This window comes from Furipterus horrens, unplaced genomic scaffold, assembly GCF_987537825.1.
Source record: "Furipterus horrens unplaced genomic scaffold, mFurHor1.1.pri manual_scaffold_1, whole genome shotgun sequence".
NCBI lineage: Eukaryota > Metazoa > Chordata > Mammalia > Chiroptera > Furipteridae > Furipterus > Furipterus horrens.
Window position 1 is genome coordinate 64,581,590 of NW_028327171.1, and position 20,157 is coordinate 64,601,746.

The following is a 20,157-nucleotide window of genomic DNA, read 5'->3' on the forward strand; positions in this document are numbered from 1 at the left end:
TTAATAGTACATATGAAGGGTATTGTGTTCAGATAAAAGTTAATTGAAAAAAAATGAGCAAAGTTAGTTCAAATTGTTCTGTCAGTATTGTACTACAGACAGAATTTTCTTTCAGCCATGAAGTAAATTTCATGCATGGCGCAGGTAGTACTGAATAAATTTTTTATTTAAAAACTCCTTTGAAAACATATACAATTCTAAGTTTTTATTATTTTATACTATCATTAAAAAAGAAAAGGCAAACTCTTTCACAGGATACTGTATTTTTGAGCTTGTGAGAAGAGTCTGAAAATGTGGAGGGAGCAATTACTTAAATGTGAGAATGAGCTTCCATGGAAACACTTCATGTTTGTGTTGTGCCATCTTCCTCCTATGTCATGCCAGTAGCCATGTCTTATGTCAGTTTTATGTGATTAGTTACATCTTTCATATAATTGGGAGTTTATCAAATAAAATGAAGAAATGCAAATATTTTGAAGGGCAGGGTGAAAGAAGAGAGTCAGAGGTGATTAAAATGTGAGAAATATAGTTGGCCAAACTACACTTTGCTTAAATATACCAGGTCTGTTCAGAAAGTATCCAGCCATGTAATATGAAAAACAGAGACATTTTTTGAAGAGATACATGATACAAGAAACATTGTGCATAGGACAACGATGTCTCAGTCCCCTTCAAAATATTTCCTTGGGACCTCACACAGTTCTCCCAATTGCCATCAGCTGCCCCATCATATTTTCCTAAATCTCATCAATGGTCTGAAATCTCTTCCCTTTCAAGGGTGATTTTAGTTTTCGGAAAAGCAAAGGTAGTGGGGCGCCAAATATGGGTTGTAGGGGCCTGAGTCACCCTGATGATTTGATGTTCCACCAAAAAACTCTGCACGAGACATGATGCATGAGAGGGCACATTGTGTGATGAAGCTGCCAATTACCAGTTGCCCATAGCTGCAGCCTTCTGAGTTATCCCAACAGTTTCTGCAGAGGAACATTCAAGCTTAATGCAAAATCTGATGCAGATTCATTGCTCTACTCTCTCAGTTATTTTGAATGTGACAGCCACACAGTACACCTGCTCACTTAACTGCATCAACTGCCCCCACTGAAGAGTCCAGTGAAGTCATCATTGTTCACATATATTTAATCCAATCCACTCTCCTTGGCTGCGAGGTTACATGGATGTCATGCAAAATGTTCTCGTTATATTAGCAGTGGTTGAACTTTTTCTGGACAGACCTTGTAGTATATTATCCACATTCATTTACTAGACACAAACCCACAGAAACAAAGACATATGATAAAAAGACAACTAGTGTCTGGGACAATGGAAGGTAAATGGAGAACTGGAACAAAAGGCCTTCTTAGAACCTGCACAAAAGTATGCTGTAATGAAGCAAGTCAGTGTGTACCACAGACCCCCTGAGAGCTTCAGCCCTTGAAAGCTGCAAGAAAACAAATCCCTCTCCTCCAAAACCACCCCAGGACATGGGAGAATTAATACCTAAAGAATCTGAATGGTTCCAGAAACTAGAACTCCAAAACTTCCATTTGGGGGTCTTCTGATGAAAAGGCTTTCTTGCTGCTGATCACTCACTCACTTACACAGAGCTTCCAGTCAGGATTTTTATAACATGCTCTAAGTTATGTATCAAGGGTCAAGGATCACTAGATGTTTGAAGAAAGCCTCAAAGAAGAAAGGCAGAGATCAAAGTAAACAGAAGAAAGATATCAGAAAGAAACAAAGGCTATGCAGGGGACAGAAGGAAATTTATAAAAAATGATAACTAACAACCTCAGAAAGAAAATATATTTTACATATTTTTTCTTTCTCAGTGTTTCATATATGCCATGCACTACTTATAAGAGTACTTTATTTAACCCTCATAGACATCCCTTTAAGATTTTTAATATCTTTATATTTCTGAAATAAAAGCTGAAAACCTCTAAAATAACCCACATCTATCTTGCTGAACCCTCACTGCATCCACCTGACTCCCTCCACCAAACTAACTCATATACTAAATGCTGTGTTACTAACTCCCTTGTTCGATATTTTAAAAGCTTTAAATGTGTTTCTTTTTAAGAGCATTATGCTATATGTAATTCTTTTGAAAATTTATTTTCACTTAATATTGTATTTCCAGCAGTCATCTATATTGTTGCATGTCAACTGATTTTATACATTTTCATGGCTTTATTTTAAAACTCTCTTTATGAGGAGAGAACAATAAAAAAGAACTTTTGCAAAATAAAATATTAATAAAATATTTTAGAATATTAGAAAAAGTAATGAAATTTTCTAAGAAAAAAAGTAAGGTTTCTGGTCAAGGTGGTGGTGTAGGCAAAGTGGTACTTGCATCCTCCCACAATCACATCAAAACCTGAACTACAAAATAACCCTAACTAAGAATACCTGAAATCTAGCTGAACAGAAGTCTTACAATTAAGACATAAGGAAGTCACATCACCGTTGGTAGAAGGGGCGGAGACTCGGCATGGATGGGTCCCACAACTATGCATGGTGGTTAAAAATCAGAAGAAATATAGTAAAATGACAGTATCGAGGATGTCTAACATTGATTGGACTAATCGTATTTCCAGAAGGAACAGAGGGAGAGGAAGAATTTATCAAAGAAACACAAAGGTTGTGTGTTTCCAGTTTGAAAGAGACATTGAGAGAGACATTGAGAAGTACAGAGAATGAAAAAAATAACCCATATCAAGGATAAAAGGAAACTACAGTGAGAGGGGTGAGGAGAGAGAGAGAGGGAGAGAGAGAGTCCATATACAATAAACCAGAAATTGCAATGACATTAGAATTCTCAATAATAACCCTGGAAGCCAGAAGACAATGTAAAGGCCTTCTATCTTCTGAGGGAAAATGGGGCTAGAATTCTATTTCATGTCAAAATAACATTCAAATGCAGAGAATCTATAAGCACCTAGAACATTTCCACTAGGGAGGTGTGTTTCTGCAAATGAGAGAGCAGACGAAAATGCTGATGTGAGATTCAAGTCAGACAGAATACAAACCAAGAGAAGACTGAGAATTTCCATTTTCACTTCAGCCTCAGCACTGCATACTTACATAATAACCAAACCATACTGGAGGGAAAAAAACCTGAAATACTTGAGAAATTGAAATTATGTGGTGAAACTTATGTATCAAAAAAAATTAGCTGATAGATTTGGGGGGACATTTACCTGGTATACATTAACAGCACAGAAGGAACCAACCATAACAGAGAAGGTAATTATAAACTCCAGAAATGGACAACAAAGGAAACAGAAATCACTAAGCACAATTTGACTTATTTGTGAACATTATTTAAAAAATAATAATGACTAATGGTTTAACTGAATAATTTATAAGGGAGTTGTGGAATGAAAATACTGTAGAGTCCTCAAGGACATAAAACAGGAATCATTAGATAATATCTAATACATAAATCAAGAAAGTACAGGCCTATCATGTAGAAAAATGAATCTAATGAGAAAAATGATTTTAATACTGGAGAGATCAGGAAAAGAATTGAAATAGGAAGTCTAGGAGTACAAAAAGATGTGACGGGGAGCTTCTGTTTTTATATCTCTTAGGGTAAGCATTTTAATGTTTACAAAAGTTAAAATGCTATTTAGAAGTATAGAAGGGAAAAGTGTTAAAGAAATATGAAAATTGTGACCATAATTTGGATGTGACTTTGAGGCCAGAGAAACTGGTAAAATTAAAAGCCAAATGATAATAGAATAATAAATACTTTTTAGAAACATAAATTGGGGAGCTAAAGCTACAGATCAAGGATGAAATAGAATATGTTTATAGTACTAACCTCACAGATAATATCAGTTCATAGATGGGTACCTTATCAAAAAGCAATCGGCAGGAAACTTCAGAACCTAGGGGATTTCATAAAGTGTGGAGAAGTCTAATGTGTAACCCGACCCTGATTTATATAAGCATGAAATTAGAGAAAACGATTATTTAAACTAGTATCAAAGGACTCTTGACTCTTCTTTGAATCACAGAAAAGTAGCTTGAGTTGCAGGAGAGAAATAAAGTGGTAGCAGGTTTGTCCTTATGGTGCTGAGTCTTGATTAAAGAAGAGGGTTCTATATTGGTTGCATACTTGTTTCATTTTTTAAATACACATGTAATAATTGAAATGTTCTCTCCAACCCTTACGCAGCCTTTATCCTGATGCTATGACCAATAAATGCTATTTTATGCCAGGTCTTCAGGTATGCAAGGCATAACTGTGTTAGAGAGTGATGCTTACGAGCTGAGGCTTTGTATTGCATCCTGACTCTACCACTTCCCAGCTGTGCAAATTGGACACATTACCTAACTTCACCAGGAAGTTGAGAATGATAATGTTACTACCATGAAGATTTTTTGAAGACTACATGGGAAATATGTATAAAGCACACAGCACAATGCCAGGCTTTAATAAAAAGCACTTAAAAATGATAGTCATTTTTATTGTTATATTCGAGTATAAGATTACTCCATGAATATTGTAACTTTTAATCATAAATGGGTGAAACTGTATCATTACTTATTGTGGCAACCACTTAGATGGTATATGTTTATAATCCATTGAAATAATCTGAGTAATGTGCATTTATTTTGAATTTATTTAACTCCCCTAATTGTTTTAGTCACTTCTGAACTGGTATGCCTTGTTTTTGGTTTACTAGGGCTTCTCCAACATTGTTTTCAGACATCTTGCCATACACAGATTTGGTCTAAAAAGTTATCACTTTCTAAATAGATTTTCCCTATATGATTCTTTCAGATCACCATTCATCTTAGGCCATTGGTACTTTTTACCTCAACTCTCTGTTTTCTCTATAACTAAGACAATGAGATAATGAGCTAGCTACATCATCTCTGTAGGAATTTACAATAAGAAAAAATGTTGCTGGGTCAGGGTCTCTCCCAAGAGGCCTCCTAAGATGCGGGTGACCCAACCAGCCATTCTCCTCTCTCCAAAACATTGTGTTTTGAGCACACCCAGAATGGATCCTTATTTTGGGACACACTCTAATTAACCACCATGGCAATGTATTGCTTTATAGTGAGCAATAGCAACCGCAGGGCTTCAGGGACTTGATGTCCACATGGACAGTGCTCAGATTGCTTGGTGCATCTATCTCCATATGATGAATAATCTTGTGAGGAGAATTAAAATACTAAAAGTTTACTGAAAATTTCTCTTTTCTGAACTCAGGACTTGAGGTGGATACCATTCACATTTGCCTCTGTTACTTTCCTTTGTCTAGGTAAGGCAAAAACCTAAGTGGTTTGGGCATTACCTCTATCACTGTTGGTGACTGTGTAAGAACTCTGTAGTGAAAATCAGGGAAGGCACCATATCATAAGGAAGAAACTAATAAGTAACATGTTAATTTTATGTAAATTTGATACAGGTTCTTGAAAGAAGATTAATCCCTGTGATAAATATTTTTAATTTCAAGACCTTTTTTGGGGGCGGGGGGAAAAACTTCAGTAGCTCCCATCTTCTTTACACACCCTGTAAATGTGATCATAATTTTCTCTGCTCCCAATTTTTTCCACAAAGCTTGAGTTCATCAGTCCCTTAAGCAGGCCACTGGGGCAAAATATATAGCTTTTCAATTAGTAAGACATTAGAAGAGCCTGAGGAAGGGGCAGCATCTTTTACTGAAAAGGATTAGCAAATAGAGACTCCAGAGACAGAGAATGGGTATATGACTTCAGAATCTGGAAAATATAAGAGATTCACAAGGAAGCCACCATCCCCCAAATCTCTTCACCCCCACCATAGGCCTAGGGGAACATTCATCCTACCATTTCTCTATAAAGTCCCACATCTAAGCAAGCAGGTGTTTTATCTACCATATGGTAAGGAAAGTTAGATATCTAGAGGTGGGGCAACACCCAATATGTCTTATATGGCTGTATTGCTTTGAAACTAACATCTGGATTTATGAGGAAAGAACTACATAGAATTTCATTATACCCTGGTGTAGAAATCCTGGTAGGGATAGATTTGTATAATAGTGCAGGATCTCTACTTCTAGCAGGTCATAAACAGGCAAGAGCTCATACCTGCACTGGTCTTTCTATAAATTTTCCTTTCCCAATCTGTATAGAGAAGACTGCTCAGAGGAGCCAGAAAGGAGAGAACTATCAAGGTTAAATCACTTTCATGATTTACTTCTCCTTTTCTTTATCCTAATTGACTAAATTCTGTAGATCTGAAAGGAATATAATCTATACTATCCTACATTAAATGTTAATTTCAAATTGTATTCCACGATAACAATCTTATTTCTCTTATTTTTCAAGTTATTGGAAGATGTCTTTCTGTTTTTCTCCTTCAACAATGTATTTGAGGTGAGGTCAGAAGTATTTTAGGTTTACATATAATTACTAAAATAGTTTTTTACTAGGGCTGCCCTAGAAATATTCAATATTGGAAGCATTAGATTTAGTGTGACCAAATCCACAAGTTGGAGAGGGTGTAAAAATTAAGGCATGTGGAGATCCTAGTTCTATTTTTAAAGATTTGGTTTGAAAACTCTCTGTCTAACCATTGAACAAATGTGTCTTGAAATAACATATAGATTAGTATTAACCCAAACATTACTATCTAATTTTATTATTCAACTTGATGGCAAGAAGCAAAAAGATACAGATAGCATCAGGCAAGCAAGATGCAGAATCTAAGACATCAGACAGCGTCTTCCCATATCCATACTTTTCTGGTACCTATCATTTGCATTTGATTATTTGTTTTAGCAATCTACCAATGAATCTTTTTTGGACTGCTGAAACAACTCCTTTGTGTCTCACTTTACTTTCTCATAAAACACATCCCAGTAGCTATCATTTAATTGCAATTTCTTTAAAGTTCTGACTTACCCCGTATGACACAGAAATAGTAACCAATGTATATGCCACAAAGTCCCAGCCTTGTTTCACTCTGTCTGGGTAATAAGACCATTAATGTAACATGTAAAAGCAATGCACTAAGACTCTGCTCTTTTGCAATTTCCCTGTTTTAGAACATGTCTTAAGCAACATGTGGTTTAGTAGATGAATTATGATAGGGAATTAGGTATGCTCAGTACTAACTTTCTACCTCATTCCTGTTCTGTTTACTTTAGACTTTTGACTTTTCTGGATCACTGTGGATCACTTATTAAGTATGTTGGAGGACCCAGAATTCCATAAAATATATAAGTGACAAAAACAGTTTCTCTCTTGCCACCTGTGAAGTTCTGAGAACCAAGGAGTTAAATACAGATTGTAGTAGGACCTCAAATATCATATGTCTTTTAATCTTAAGGAAAAACAAAACAAAACATCACTTTTGAGTAGAAAATTGGGAAATTGCTTCTCTCATCTGTTATTCTGAAGTAAAAGATTTCGGTTTTATTTATATTTTAAATATTCTTTATAGAGATAATGATGTTAAAATGCCTAGCTATCATAAATTGAGATTTTATAAAAACTCTTTGGGTGTAGCACTTTTTAAAATTGCATGTAGTCCAGTTACAGTCTGTGTTTTTTAGTAATCATTATAAAAAATAATCTATAGCAAACATTATCCCCAAAATAACTATTTAAAAGTACATGCCTCTTTATGGTCCACAAACATTTCTTGACATAAATGTTACTTAAATGATATCATATAATAAGTATGTTTTTATTGGTATTTTCTTTTATCCATACCAAAACCCTCTCATGTAGTAAGTGAATTATCATTCCCATATTATTGCTTGAATTCACATTTGAATTAAATTGTTATTCACAGATGCAGAAATGAGGACACAGAGGATGCAGATAGTTCAGTCAAGAAATATATTTCTTCATGACTTTCAATTTCTGAAAATGAAAGAAAAAGTTTACTTAGGCCACTGACTTAACTTAAACCCAACAGAAAGTTTGAAAGAAGGGATACTTCTAGGTAATTACCCAACCTTGAAGTCCTGAGATTTTTCAGTGTTAACCTTTGTGTCATTAATTTGCAAATATTATCCTTATAATTCTTAAAAATATAATTCTGATCTTCATATCTAGTAGAAGCATATTAACCATAATCTTGACAAGTTTATTTCTTCAGTTCTATTATATAACAAAAACAACATTTTGCTAGTCAAGAGGCTTGATATATTGTCAGCACACAATAGACAATTTAGTATTTGTTACACAAATTAGTAAATACTGAACACTGGAACTGGGCCTCTGGGAGACTGAGAGAGAGTCTGTTGATTTGGTATCTAGAGAAGCTGCTCTTTAAGAATATGGCCACACTGCTTTTGGACCCAGGGGTTTTATACGTGAAAATCTAGGTTGATTTCCCCAACAGGACTGTTTTAATGGAATTGGAGTTTCAGACATTCCATAGGTCTCCCTTTGGTAACTCCCTACTTACCAAGAAAGCTTGAACTTCTTGCTTTTACTTCCTCAGTATCTCAGTTTTGACATTATAATAAAAATGTCAAACCCTTTAGTTTGATGTGAAAAGTCTTTCTAAGCCATGCTAGTTCTATTCCAGACCTATAAACAGGTACTCTGGATGCTTCATTTGAAGGTACAATACTTGATCCACTGGATCATCCCTGGAATAGGGATGGCATTAGTTTTTAGCAGAAAAGTATCTGGTTAATTGAGGGCTATGTTTAATTGATTTCCATATTAATCAGGGATTTACAACATAGTAATATGTTTAAGTCACAATATTCATAACCATTTACTTCTGCAGTCAGATTCCCATTTATATTTATGTGAATTTCATCTATACTCTATTTTTTTATATACATGGTACACACCTTAAATAGGATTAGTATTTTATAAAGTCTAGTTTATTTAATCTTCTAACAAAGTTTACTGAGAAATGTAATGTTGACTACCCTGAGTATTCTCTTACTTTTTTTAATACTAAAAATCCCACATCTCAAATTGTATCCATTGGCTCAGATGTTTTCTTTGTTCTACCCATAGAAAGTGTTATAAATTTTTATTTTTATATAAAATAAAAATTGAATTTTACTTTGCAGTCCTTATGGTTCTTATAACTGCAGGTATGTCCAAGTGTGAAATTTAGAAATTTGCCTCATAGAATATTAGAAAAAGAACATTAAAAAGTTACCAAAAAAAAAAAAACAAAAAAAAACCAGACTTTACCCGTGTAAATGTGAAGTCATATCCTGACCAAAGGAGGAAGTGGCAGGTCCCAGGGCTCAAGCTCAGTTACCTCTGAGTATCATAGACAGTAGGCACACTTCTGAGTGTCTTCAGTTGTTTCTGTAACAACAGAAAGTGCCCTCACTTGGAGTCTGAATTCAAAATGCTGAAGAGAAAACCATCTAATGTTTCAGAGAAGGAGAAACATCAAAAGCCAAAGGTAAGGCAATTTTATACATAGTTGATTTTATACAAAACTAAACCATGTCATAGAATAAGCACACACACACACAGTTCTTATCTGTCAGTCATAAATAAATTCAATCACAGGGTTGAATGCCTCATGGCAAATATGGAAACAATTGAATTGCAAAGTTAGATGTTAAATAATACCTGACTATTATTGTCTTTGTAATTTTATCTTATAATGTATATTTGATCATTTACATCTTTAACTGAATTTTGAGCTTAGATTACCAGCTTCATTGAAATCAACTTGGTGGCCTCTGGAAGACTGACATTATAAAACCTTCTCGCACATTTTTAATGACAATAAAGTTGTCAATGTCTATTTAACAGTATACTGAATACATTTTTTTCTCTTAAGTGCTCAGGTTCTCTCAATATATTTAATTATGAGAAGGTTTTTAAATAGATATTTTGGTTAAATATTTGATTATTTTTATTTTTAAGATTGAAATATGACAGCTTGTTGTAGATAATATTTTTCTGTTTTGTCTCTTGAACTAAGGAGAGGATTGGGTTGTGCTTTGGGAAGCATCTTAACCCCATGAATTTATAAATTTGTCAAATTGATTCTATTTAATGTGTTGTTCTATTCTTTGTCTTGACAAAAGTGTCACTTAAAAAAAATAGGGCATGAGACAGCAAAGTTTCAATTGTAGAAATCTAAGTTATTAATTTATGAAATACTGGTGGACTTTTTCTAATACTTGCACATTTCTTGAGTTTCTTACATAAAATAATATTTTAAATCTGTTTGTGAATAAACTGTGGCTGAGTTAAAATGTCTTTTTAAAGAACAGATTTATAACCTATTAATGGTCTTTATATGCTTGGCACCCATTCGGAGAGAAAGGAGTTGGGAATAGATTGTGAACTTTTGTATCAATATGGCATTGAACAATAGCCAATATTTTAAAACTCCTTGTGAATTATACACAACCTCTCTGAAAGAAACTAAAAATAAATGATTTTCCATCTTTGGAAACTAAGAAAAGTGATTTTTAATATTAACTCTTTCTGACACAGAGATGTGATAAAGGATAGACTAGCACATTTGCTGAAAAATACAGCTGGATAACACATTATGATTTCTGTCTTTTTCTCTATTGTAACAAAAATTCAAGGTTACATTTTCCCTAAGAGTACAAAACAGTTTCTTAAGGTATCATGTACCTTTCTATATAACATTGATTTTATATAAAATTTACTTGATTCAGTGCAGTAATACTATATTCAAAATAGTAGATTTAGGAAGATCACAAAAGTTAATATAAAACAGTGGTTTTCCTCCAAGTATTTAAATATCTAAAGTTAGAATATCGCATAAATAATATATTATGTAGGGAGTTACTGTGTCATTAAACTATTTTCAAAATGATAATTCAGTCTATTACCATTTGCCTTAACTGAAGGAACTATTGTAATACATATAGAGTATTGCTCATCATAACGACTTCCTTATTCATAAAAGCAAAAACATAAGTTAATAAAATACACATGTGAGAACACAATACATCACAGAATATAGTTGCTTTGGAAACATTAACTTTTATTATAAATAAACCCCTATTTTCTTCAGATAAATGGTTTTATTCTATATAAATTTTTAAAATTTATTTTACAATTACAGTTGATATACAATATTATATTATTTGCAGATGTGTAACATCATGATTAAACATTTATATATCTTACAAAATGATCACCCCTATAAGTCTAGTACCTATCTGGCACCATACAGTTATTACAATATTATTTACCACATTTCCTATGCTGTGTTTTATATCACCATGACTATTTTCATCACTGGCAATTTGTACTTCTTAATCCCCTTCACCTTTCTTACCTGTCTCCCCATCCCCCTCCCATTTAGTGACCACCAATTTGTTCTCTGTATCTATGAGTCTGTTTCTACTTTGTTTATTTATTTTGTTTTCAAGACTCCATGTATAAGTGAAATCATATGGTATTTTTCTGACTTATTTCACTTAGCATAATACCCTCTAAGTCCATTCATGTTATCAAAAATTAAGAAAAAATATTTGATAAATAGTTGTTAAGTATTGTCCATTTAGTTGATCAAAAATAGCCTTGGTTAATATATAGGCATGGTACTATACTGTACTTTCATTCTTCAATCTTGTTTTTACCTTCTCATGAGTGCCCACTATTGATCATGGTTTTTTAAATGTAAGCACATTCAAGATTCATATTTTATAAGATATGATATAATTATACTCTATAAATACTTACATTATCGAACATAATTTTCTTTGCTTTTCCAACTAAAATGATTTATTTATTTATTTGTTTGCTTTATTTATTTATTTTTTGTTTTCTATGTTTGTTGTAAGTTTATTACATACCAATTGCTGTATTCAGAGCTTTTTGTACACTAATTGATTTAATCTTTGTAACAACTCTGTAAGGGAATCACTGTTACTTAGCCTCATAGAGGAGAAGGCATGGAGAAGGTAAATTAACTTGAGCAAAGACACATAGGTAAATAATAAAACTATGTGATATAAATACACATGTCTATTTCCAGTACTACTTAAATATTATGCTGCTATTACAAGCATAGAGACTGTAGATATTTCTATTTGTCTTAATTGCCAGTTAAATTTTAAAAAACCAGGCAGAACATATATTTTTTAATAATTTACGTATCTTTAGAGAGAGGGGAAGGGAAGGAGAAAGGGAGAGAAACATCGATGTGTGGTTGCCTCTCACATGCCCCCAGCCGGGGACCTGGTTTGACACCCAGGCATGTGCCCTGACTGAGAATTGAACTGGCGACTCTTTGGTTCTCAGGCCGACACTCAATGCACTGAGCCACACCAGCCAGGGTGAGAACATATGTTTATGAGCCTCTGTAAGTTGGAAACAAATTTAGGGGTACTCTATTGTTGTCTCTGATTAAATGCAAGAATTTCACCTACAAAATCCCTCTAGGTGTTCACATAAGATTCAATCCTTATTGTAAAACAACAATAACAACTTCCTTAATATTCAAATTGTTAAAAAAATTATTACCTAATATGAGGTAAATATAACCATGTATCTCTTTCCTGCACCTGGAATAACACCTTCAATGTAATAGGCTCTTAATAAATATTTGTAAATTGAATTAAATTTCTTGAATCTACTGTATGTAGCCTAGTTCAAGTATGAATGCTCACTAGTGTTAATGTACTTCCATTAATCTTGGTAGCAAGTCTGTTAGTATGTACGTAAGAAAGTTCATCTGTATATGTGAAAATATAACATTCATTTTTAAGTTTTATTTTAAAAAGAACACCAATACCGCAAATGTTATGCAAAACCCCTACCTAGAGAGGCTTGTTGCTACAAAATAGGAGACCTTTGTTCCTGGTGAGGGAATACGGTAGAAACTTCAAAAATAGAAAAGGAATAGATCCCACAGATAAAATTCTGTAACTGAATCAATTGGCCTTTTTTGGCTGCGATTAATGATATGTATTAATAAATTTTAACTGAGGTTTTTCTTTGAGTAAAAGAGGTTCAAATACTGCTGTTATTTTAAAGGAGAACACTGAAATGATGACAGCTCTGGAAATAAAAACTTTTTTTTTTTTACCATTTTAAAAATTCTAAAGTGCATAGTAAATGAGACACCGTTAGTGTCACAGATGCTAATTTTCGCTGGCAATGACTGAAGTGGCATTCCTTCCTGTTTGCATTTGATCCTAGCAATGATAAGAGGTGATGAGTTGATTATGAGCTGTTTTCCCCACACTGCCCGCTGTGCAAATTTATGCTTCTAGACAAGGATGACACATAGTTTTGGCATTAAAGAGCTTTTTTCATTGCTTTTCCTATCAAGACTGTTAAGATACATTTTAACTCTTACTTAACCAAGTATAAGAGAAGTGTATATGCACTGGTGCTCATTTTTGGCAAGGCATTTGCACAGGGGGATTATGGCATTCTCTTTTTCCTCTTATTTACAGGAAAGAAAACAGCACTTTAGATGTAAAATATTTTGCCCAGGGTATCATAGCTAGTAAAAAAGAAAATGACTTGGAATTATATGGGACAGTTCTTCTTCTTCTAAACCTCCAAGTTTCTTCCCTACTAGTTCTTTTGGCGTCTTCATCTGATGTATAATTTTCAGACTTCAACTTATACGAATTCAGTTGAACAATTTGGTGTTCCAAACAAAGTGATCTCAACTATGATATGTGTTATACAATGTAGGTAATACTTTAAATTCACTTCTCCCATTTAAAAAATGGTAGTTGTAAATAAATGTTTGTTTTTATTTTCATTAACCCCCTCTGCAGCCAAAACATCTCTCCAGACGTTCTCTTCGTTTATATACTTAGTCAGTATTTATGTCATATTTGTTTTACAAGAAATATTTAAGGTCAATTATAATGCAAACTTAAAATTATATAAGACAAGGCAGGAGAAAACAACGTATAGATCATAATAAAAGGTGTCACAGGGCCTTCAAGGTCGAGTTAAATACAGGTAAGAGTACTTGCTGTTCAGTGAGGTTCTACAGAGGAGCAGCATTGCCATCCCAAGAATTTGTTAGCGTGTAGATTCCTGGGTCTACTCCAGGCCTATTAATTCAGAATATACATTGTAACAAGATACCCAGGAGTTCTGTGAGCACTTTAAGGTCTGGAAACAATGTTTGTATAGATGGTTCTCAACGTAGGTTGCACATGTAAATCACTGAAGAGCTTTAAGAAACAATAATGATTGGGCTCCATCTTCAAATATTCTGATTTATCTCATACAGAACATGCCTAAGCATCAAAAATTTTTAGAATTTACCAATCTGGAGCAATTTTTTTCTTACTAATCTTGTCAAAAGACTTAGAAAGTAATTCATTAATACATCTATCCACTCATTCATTCATTCTTCAAAGTAACAAATATCTATTGAGTGCTTACTATGAATGGTATAGAGACCATAGCCTGGGAATACAATGGTGAATAAAACCAAGATCCCTGTCCTGAAAGGATTTACATTTACTATGGAAGACAGACAATAAACAAGATAAATAGGTTAAATATATATCATGTTAGATAATGATAAATGCTAAGTAGGGAAGGAGGGTTATGAAATATGAAGAACCAGGGAAGATTTGGTGAAAATGGGACATTTGAAAAAGGACCTAAAGGAAATGGAGGAGCTGGCCATGACATTGGCTTAGGAAGTTATATTCCAGGCAGAGAGAGGGAAGAGCAAGTCCAAAAGCCTTGAAATGAGAGTGTCTCTGGTGTGTTTGAGTAACAATGAAGAAGAAAACACAAGGGGAAGAGCAGTCCGTTGCAAAGAGCCAGAACAGTAGAGGACCTTCTAGGTCATTATTAGGATTATTGAAAGATTTTGAGAAAAGAAGGATCTGGCTTACATTTTAGTGGATTTATTGTCTTTTGTGTTTTGAAAACACTGAAAGGAGTGAGGGAGGAAACAGGAAGATGAGACCCATTAGGAAGCAATTCCAGAAACTAAGAGATGATGGTGGCTCAGACAAGGGAAATGGCGAGGGTGGATGTCAAGAGATGTTGAACTTGGGGTGAATTTGTACACATTGTATACACCTGAAAATGTATAAGAAAGTTAGCACATATGTTTGAAAGATGGTCAACATAAAGGCTGCCACTGCACTGCGTTGTTCTTTCTTCCAGCTTCTGCCCACATTCCAAGGAGAAATAACCTCATTTCTCTGCGCATAGCCAGCAGAAATTCACTGTCAAAATGTACCACTTCCTAAAGGTTTCTGGTTTTTTCTTCAAAATATTTTTTATTGGATTTAATTTTTATTTCTAGGGCACGTTAAATCAGAAGAGATGAACTAATAATTTCCTCATTTCATCATGTTGAATAATTGGAAAGTTAAATAATTTTAAGCTTTTCTCTAAAAAAAAGCGGAAATTCATTTTAGCCTTCCCATTGTACAGAATGTGAATATATATAATCGAGTTTTTTGTTGTTTGTGTGTTTTTTTTTTACTTATTTTTTAATTAATTAATTTTTTTATTTGCAAGTAGGTAGCTAAAGTCTGGAGCCAAATAGATTAAAACCAAAACCAAACCAAACCAAAACAGAACAAAAACCCAGTGCCCAGACAATATACAGGAAGTTCAGGAGACAAGTGGTTGAGAGAAATGATGGCAGCGCAGACTCCCATTTGGAAATTTGGATATTAGAGCCCATAGGAAGAGTATAACATCACTATTTTGACTACCAATGCACTGGATTTGTTAAAAATTAATTTAACGAGACACCTGTCTCTTGAATCATTTCTTGCCTTGCTTGCTTTGGAGATAAGTGGCTTCATTATTCCTGCACATTGTTCTTTTCTTTTTTTCTTTTCTTTTTTGTATGTATAATGGAATTAAGTCCATACTCTGCCAATCTGTTTCTAAATTTAGCATTACCAAACTGATTCGTTTCTCTTCCTTTCTAGTGTTAAGGATTTAGATGAACTTCTAGAAACAAGACATTTCATAATTAGCTTCTTAGTACAGAACAAAAATATCTTCCATTAAGCATTGATTAATAAGAATAGAAGAGGGTTTTAAGCTGTCTCTAGTGGTAGATGAAGTGATTCTTTCAAAGATAAAGTCATTTGTCAACACAGCTGGCTATATCCCCTTTCTTTTGTCATATGAAGAGCTTTGCAATTTTCCACCTAGTGTGTATTCATTTTCTAGGGCTTCCGTAACAGAATACCACAGACTTGGTGGCTTAAAGAATAGAATTTTATTTTCTGCCAGGTCTGGAACTTTAAAGCCCAAGATCAAGGTTCTGGCAGGGTAGGTTTTCCCTGAGGCCCATAAGGGACAGATCTGTTCCAGGCCTCTGCCCTGGACTCACAGGTGGCCACCACTCGCTACCCTTTCACTGGGATGACCCTCTGGGCATGAGCACACCTGGTACTTCCCTGTGTGTATCCTAATCTCATCTTTGAGTGGCTCTGCCCACTCTCTTGCTTTCCTGTTTTCCTTAGCCTAGAATGCTTTTTTTTCTATTTTTTCCCACTCATGAACTTAAATCTACCTTTTAATACCTTGCTGGATTTTCACTCCCTCAAGAAAACCTCCACTAGTTAGCCAAAACGTTGCGTTAGAGGACAGAGCAGTAGGGAACATAAACTAAAATCTTATAGACATGGATTTGAAGTTCTATTTTGATATGTCCTAACAAGCAGATGCTGAGCACTTTATTAAACTTGTTCTCTGAAGAAGAGAATGTGGTAAAACATGTCACATAGGATTATGTGATAATTCAGTTAATTATCACATGTAAATTTCCTAGCACATACTACATGTTTGATTAATAATCTCTCCTTCACTCCTATTTTCAGTGACATTTGTTTCATACCTGCATTGTTTCTCTTACTATAGTTTATTTCACTATGTCCTTCTAACTAAAGTAACCAACAGAACAAGTGTTTGTTTTGTTTTGTTTTAATCCCTGCAATTTTTTGTTGGGAAACAAAGGGAAGTGAACTCTATCTGGCTTTCAGTCTCCATATACTTTCTATTACTCTTTGGTTACCATCAAAAACATTTTAAATGTGGAACATAGTTGTGACTTCTCAATATAAGTATCCTAAGTGTGGAATGACTAACGGATAACATTAGTCATCTATAGAAGTTATCTACTTCGAGAAACAGGTTTTAAATGGGTCACTGATAAAAATCTGGGCAACACCCACATAAAACAAAGTAATCATTCTTAGAATCAGAATGAAATGAAACAAAATAATCAAAAACTGTAATGTAATCTGTATGAAGAGGGAAAAAAAGGCATTTGCAAAAAGTGTTACTTTTTAGGGAGCCTAAAAATAAGTGGGAAATTATAAATTTGCCACTGTGTCTGAGGAACAATCCACATCAGCAGAAATAAATATTCCACTTGGTACAGCAGACTTGTTCACTTAGGTGAGATAGGTACTTTGGTTTATTATAACTTTGTCCTTGTAGTTCTTAATATCACCTAATTCATTATCCCATAATTCTACTACACACAAAAACTCCCAACAATGATTTTGTATCCCATGTAGTATTCCTCCCAGTGGAGACAATTCTTCAATCAGTCAACAAGAATATACATTCTTCTTGGCAACTGAATTTCTCATAACTAATCAAGGTTTAATATTGCCATTTTTGGTATCTTATCAGTTCAGTTTATGAGTCAGACCACCCCTCAAGGATATTTATTACTAAAAGTTTGAAAAAGAAAGTTTCTATACTTGTTAAAATGAGAGCCTGTTGTTGGACATGGAGACCTGGCCAAGGAACTGGCTTCTCAGAAGGACTGGCCTGAGTTGCCATTTGGCCCCACCTTTTCTCTATATACATAAAATGAAGACAGAAAAAACAAAACAAAAACCTTTCTTTTCCACATTTTTTCATAATTTTAATAATTAAAATTTTGGAATAAGATTCAAAGCAGATTTACCTTATACCAAATTCTATTTTATAATTCATAGTGATATGACAGCCTGGATATGTGGCTAATTTTTTTTCTAACTGTTTCACATGGCAATAGCCATACAACTTCAATTTTTTAAGTAAAGGTAGTTAATAAGTAAATATATTAATTTTGTAATTCTTATTGACATATGTTCTTTGTATTGTTAGTTATTAGATAAGCATCACTATCTTTTCCAAATTAGGCCATCTACTAATGTCAAATTACTTTAAGATAATATATAGCTCACTATATTTATCAATTGTAAAGCAGCCATCATAAATGAAACTAATGTTTATAATTTTAAAAATAAAATTTCTTCAAAGATAATTGTTCCATAATTGTTGGACATTATATTGTTGGTTTAGGAATTATCATAACCTGAGTTCATTTCTACCAGTACTATTACATTTCAATACCACTATTAACCACTCAAAACACTGAAATATTTATGTAGCCAAATCCAAATTTACTGAAAGAAAAATAAATGTAATAGACAATGAGGAATTTAGAGACTCAAAATCTCTTCCAAATATCCTAGCATGAACTTACTACAATTTTTTCCACCTATTCTTTACCTGTTTGGGATTACATATCATATCTTTGCTCCACATAAACATGTCTGTTCTTACTAAGAGAAAAAAAAACAAATGTTTAAATTTCTAAGCATAGTGGCGTGGGTACTGCCTGAAATGGGAATGTTTATAAGCTTTATGATATAAACTGCAGCACTCAACCTCAGGTGGCATAAAGCATGCAAAAAAGAACTTTCTGTCAGTTTTATTATTTCTAAAAAGGTTCCCCTTGAAGCAGAAGAGTGACCTTGCTCTGCTGAGCTGACACATGCCACTGGATTAATGGTCGAGCTCTGCTGGAGGGAGGCTCATGGAAACATTACAACTCCAGGAGTTGGGCTGCCTGTGACCATTAATCAGGGGACCAAAATCATACATCAAACACACTCATTTAAAAGTAGTAAAAATGCCTTAAAAATATTTTTTGAGAATTAGCTTATTGTTTGTCATTACTTGTGTTCAAGGAGATTACCACATGACTAGAATATCCCTTGGGGAGACATTTAGAAAGGTTATTGTGTACCCAGAGGCCAAGGGAATCCAGAGGACATGTAAGAATAATGGAGGTAACTACAGTGGAGTTTTTTGTTCCAGAGAAATTGATGTGAAAATTTGTTTAGTGAGTTCAGTTTCTCACACTTAATTTTTACTCCTTTATTTAACCATGGTTTCAAAGCAGCAGGTACTATGAATGTTCACTGCTTTGTGATAATTTTATTTTTTATTCTAAAACCAGAGCAATTGGGTTTAGTGGTATAAACATTTGACTGGTAAACCTGTTAGGAAACTTTTCAGGGACATGAGTTTGAGTCAACACATTCAACTTTTAAATATGTTTAAAAGTATGTTAAGAATTTAAAAGTACTGTACATTCTTCCACCATGTGTTAGCTAATGGAAATTTTTTCAAGACTTTTTCTCTCTCTGATTACCGAGAAGGAAAAAAGGCCTAAGTTTAAGATCTTTAAAGAGAACATTCAGTTTAATTTATCTAACAATAAGTTCCTCCCACTTTTTAAAAATCCCTTTTACAATATGGAGTAGTGGGAGGGGGTCATTTTTTTTTAAATCACTTTGATAAATTGAATAGACATAATTTCTTTTTATGTTTTTAATAGTTTTTCTTTTAGATTAGTGATACTATAGTTAATTCATATGATACAATTTCATTATTAGGTAGAACAAATAGTAGAACCAGGGCTTTATTAAGAACATTAGAATATTTGATACTTAAGATTATGGTCAGTGTGGTAAGGCCTATTACGATTAATAGTTCAAAGTTATTCTTCTAAATAACTGTTTCTTTCTTCTTGCATAATAGTCAATATCATTTTCTTTAGTTAATTATTCATAATTATTTATTGTTTTTAAAGTTTAATTTTAGGATTAAAATAGTTGATAATAATGTGACAATAGTTAAACATTATTTAATATTTGGTTATAAATGGAAAAAAATTAATGAGCACACAATAATGAGTTAATTTTCAAATTTATGGGAAGATAATTTATATTTTTTGTAACAGAAATTTGAATTATTCATCTTTGGTACCACATTCTCTCTATCAAGTTACCTAAAAAACAGATTAGTGATGGATATTTGCTCTGGGAAATGACTTATCTTAGAGTAGGGATAGTAAATACTTGAAATATGTATTTTCTCATTCTCCTCCCCACTATGTTCCCTAACATACATACTATCTCT

At 33.5% G+C, this 20,157-nt stretch overlaps 1 protein-coding gene across 2 annotated transcripts in view; it reads left to right on the top strand.

The window, feature by feature from the left end:
• SAMSN1 (SAM domain, SH3 domain and nuclear localization signals 1) overlaps positions 1–20,157 on the top strand; it is a 173,431-nt gene that overhangs the window by 115,220 nt on the left and 38,054 nt on the right. Inside the window, exon 1 of one of the 2 annotated variants that reach the window (XM_090287411.1) lies at positions 9,237–9,391. The exons of the other annotated variant lie outside the window; for it this stretch is intronic. Within the exon in view, the coding sequence (XP_090143537.1) occupies positions 9,335–9,391 (57 nt within the window). The 5' untranslated portion in view covers positions 9,237–9,334. Of the gene's footprint in view, positions 1–9,236; positions 9,392–20,157 lie in introns of those variants that run through there. 2 annotated transcript variants of the gene reach the window in all.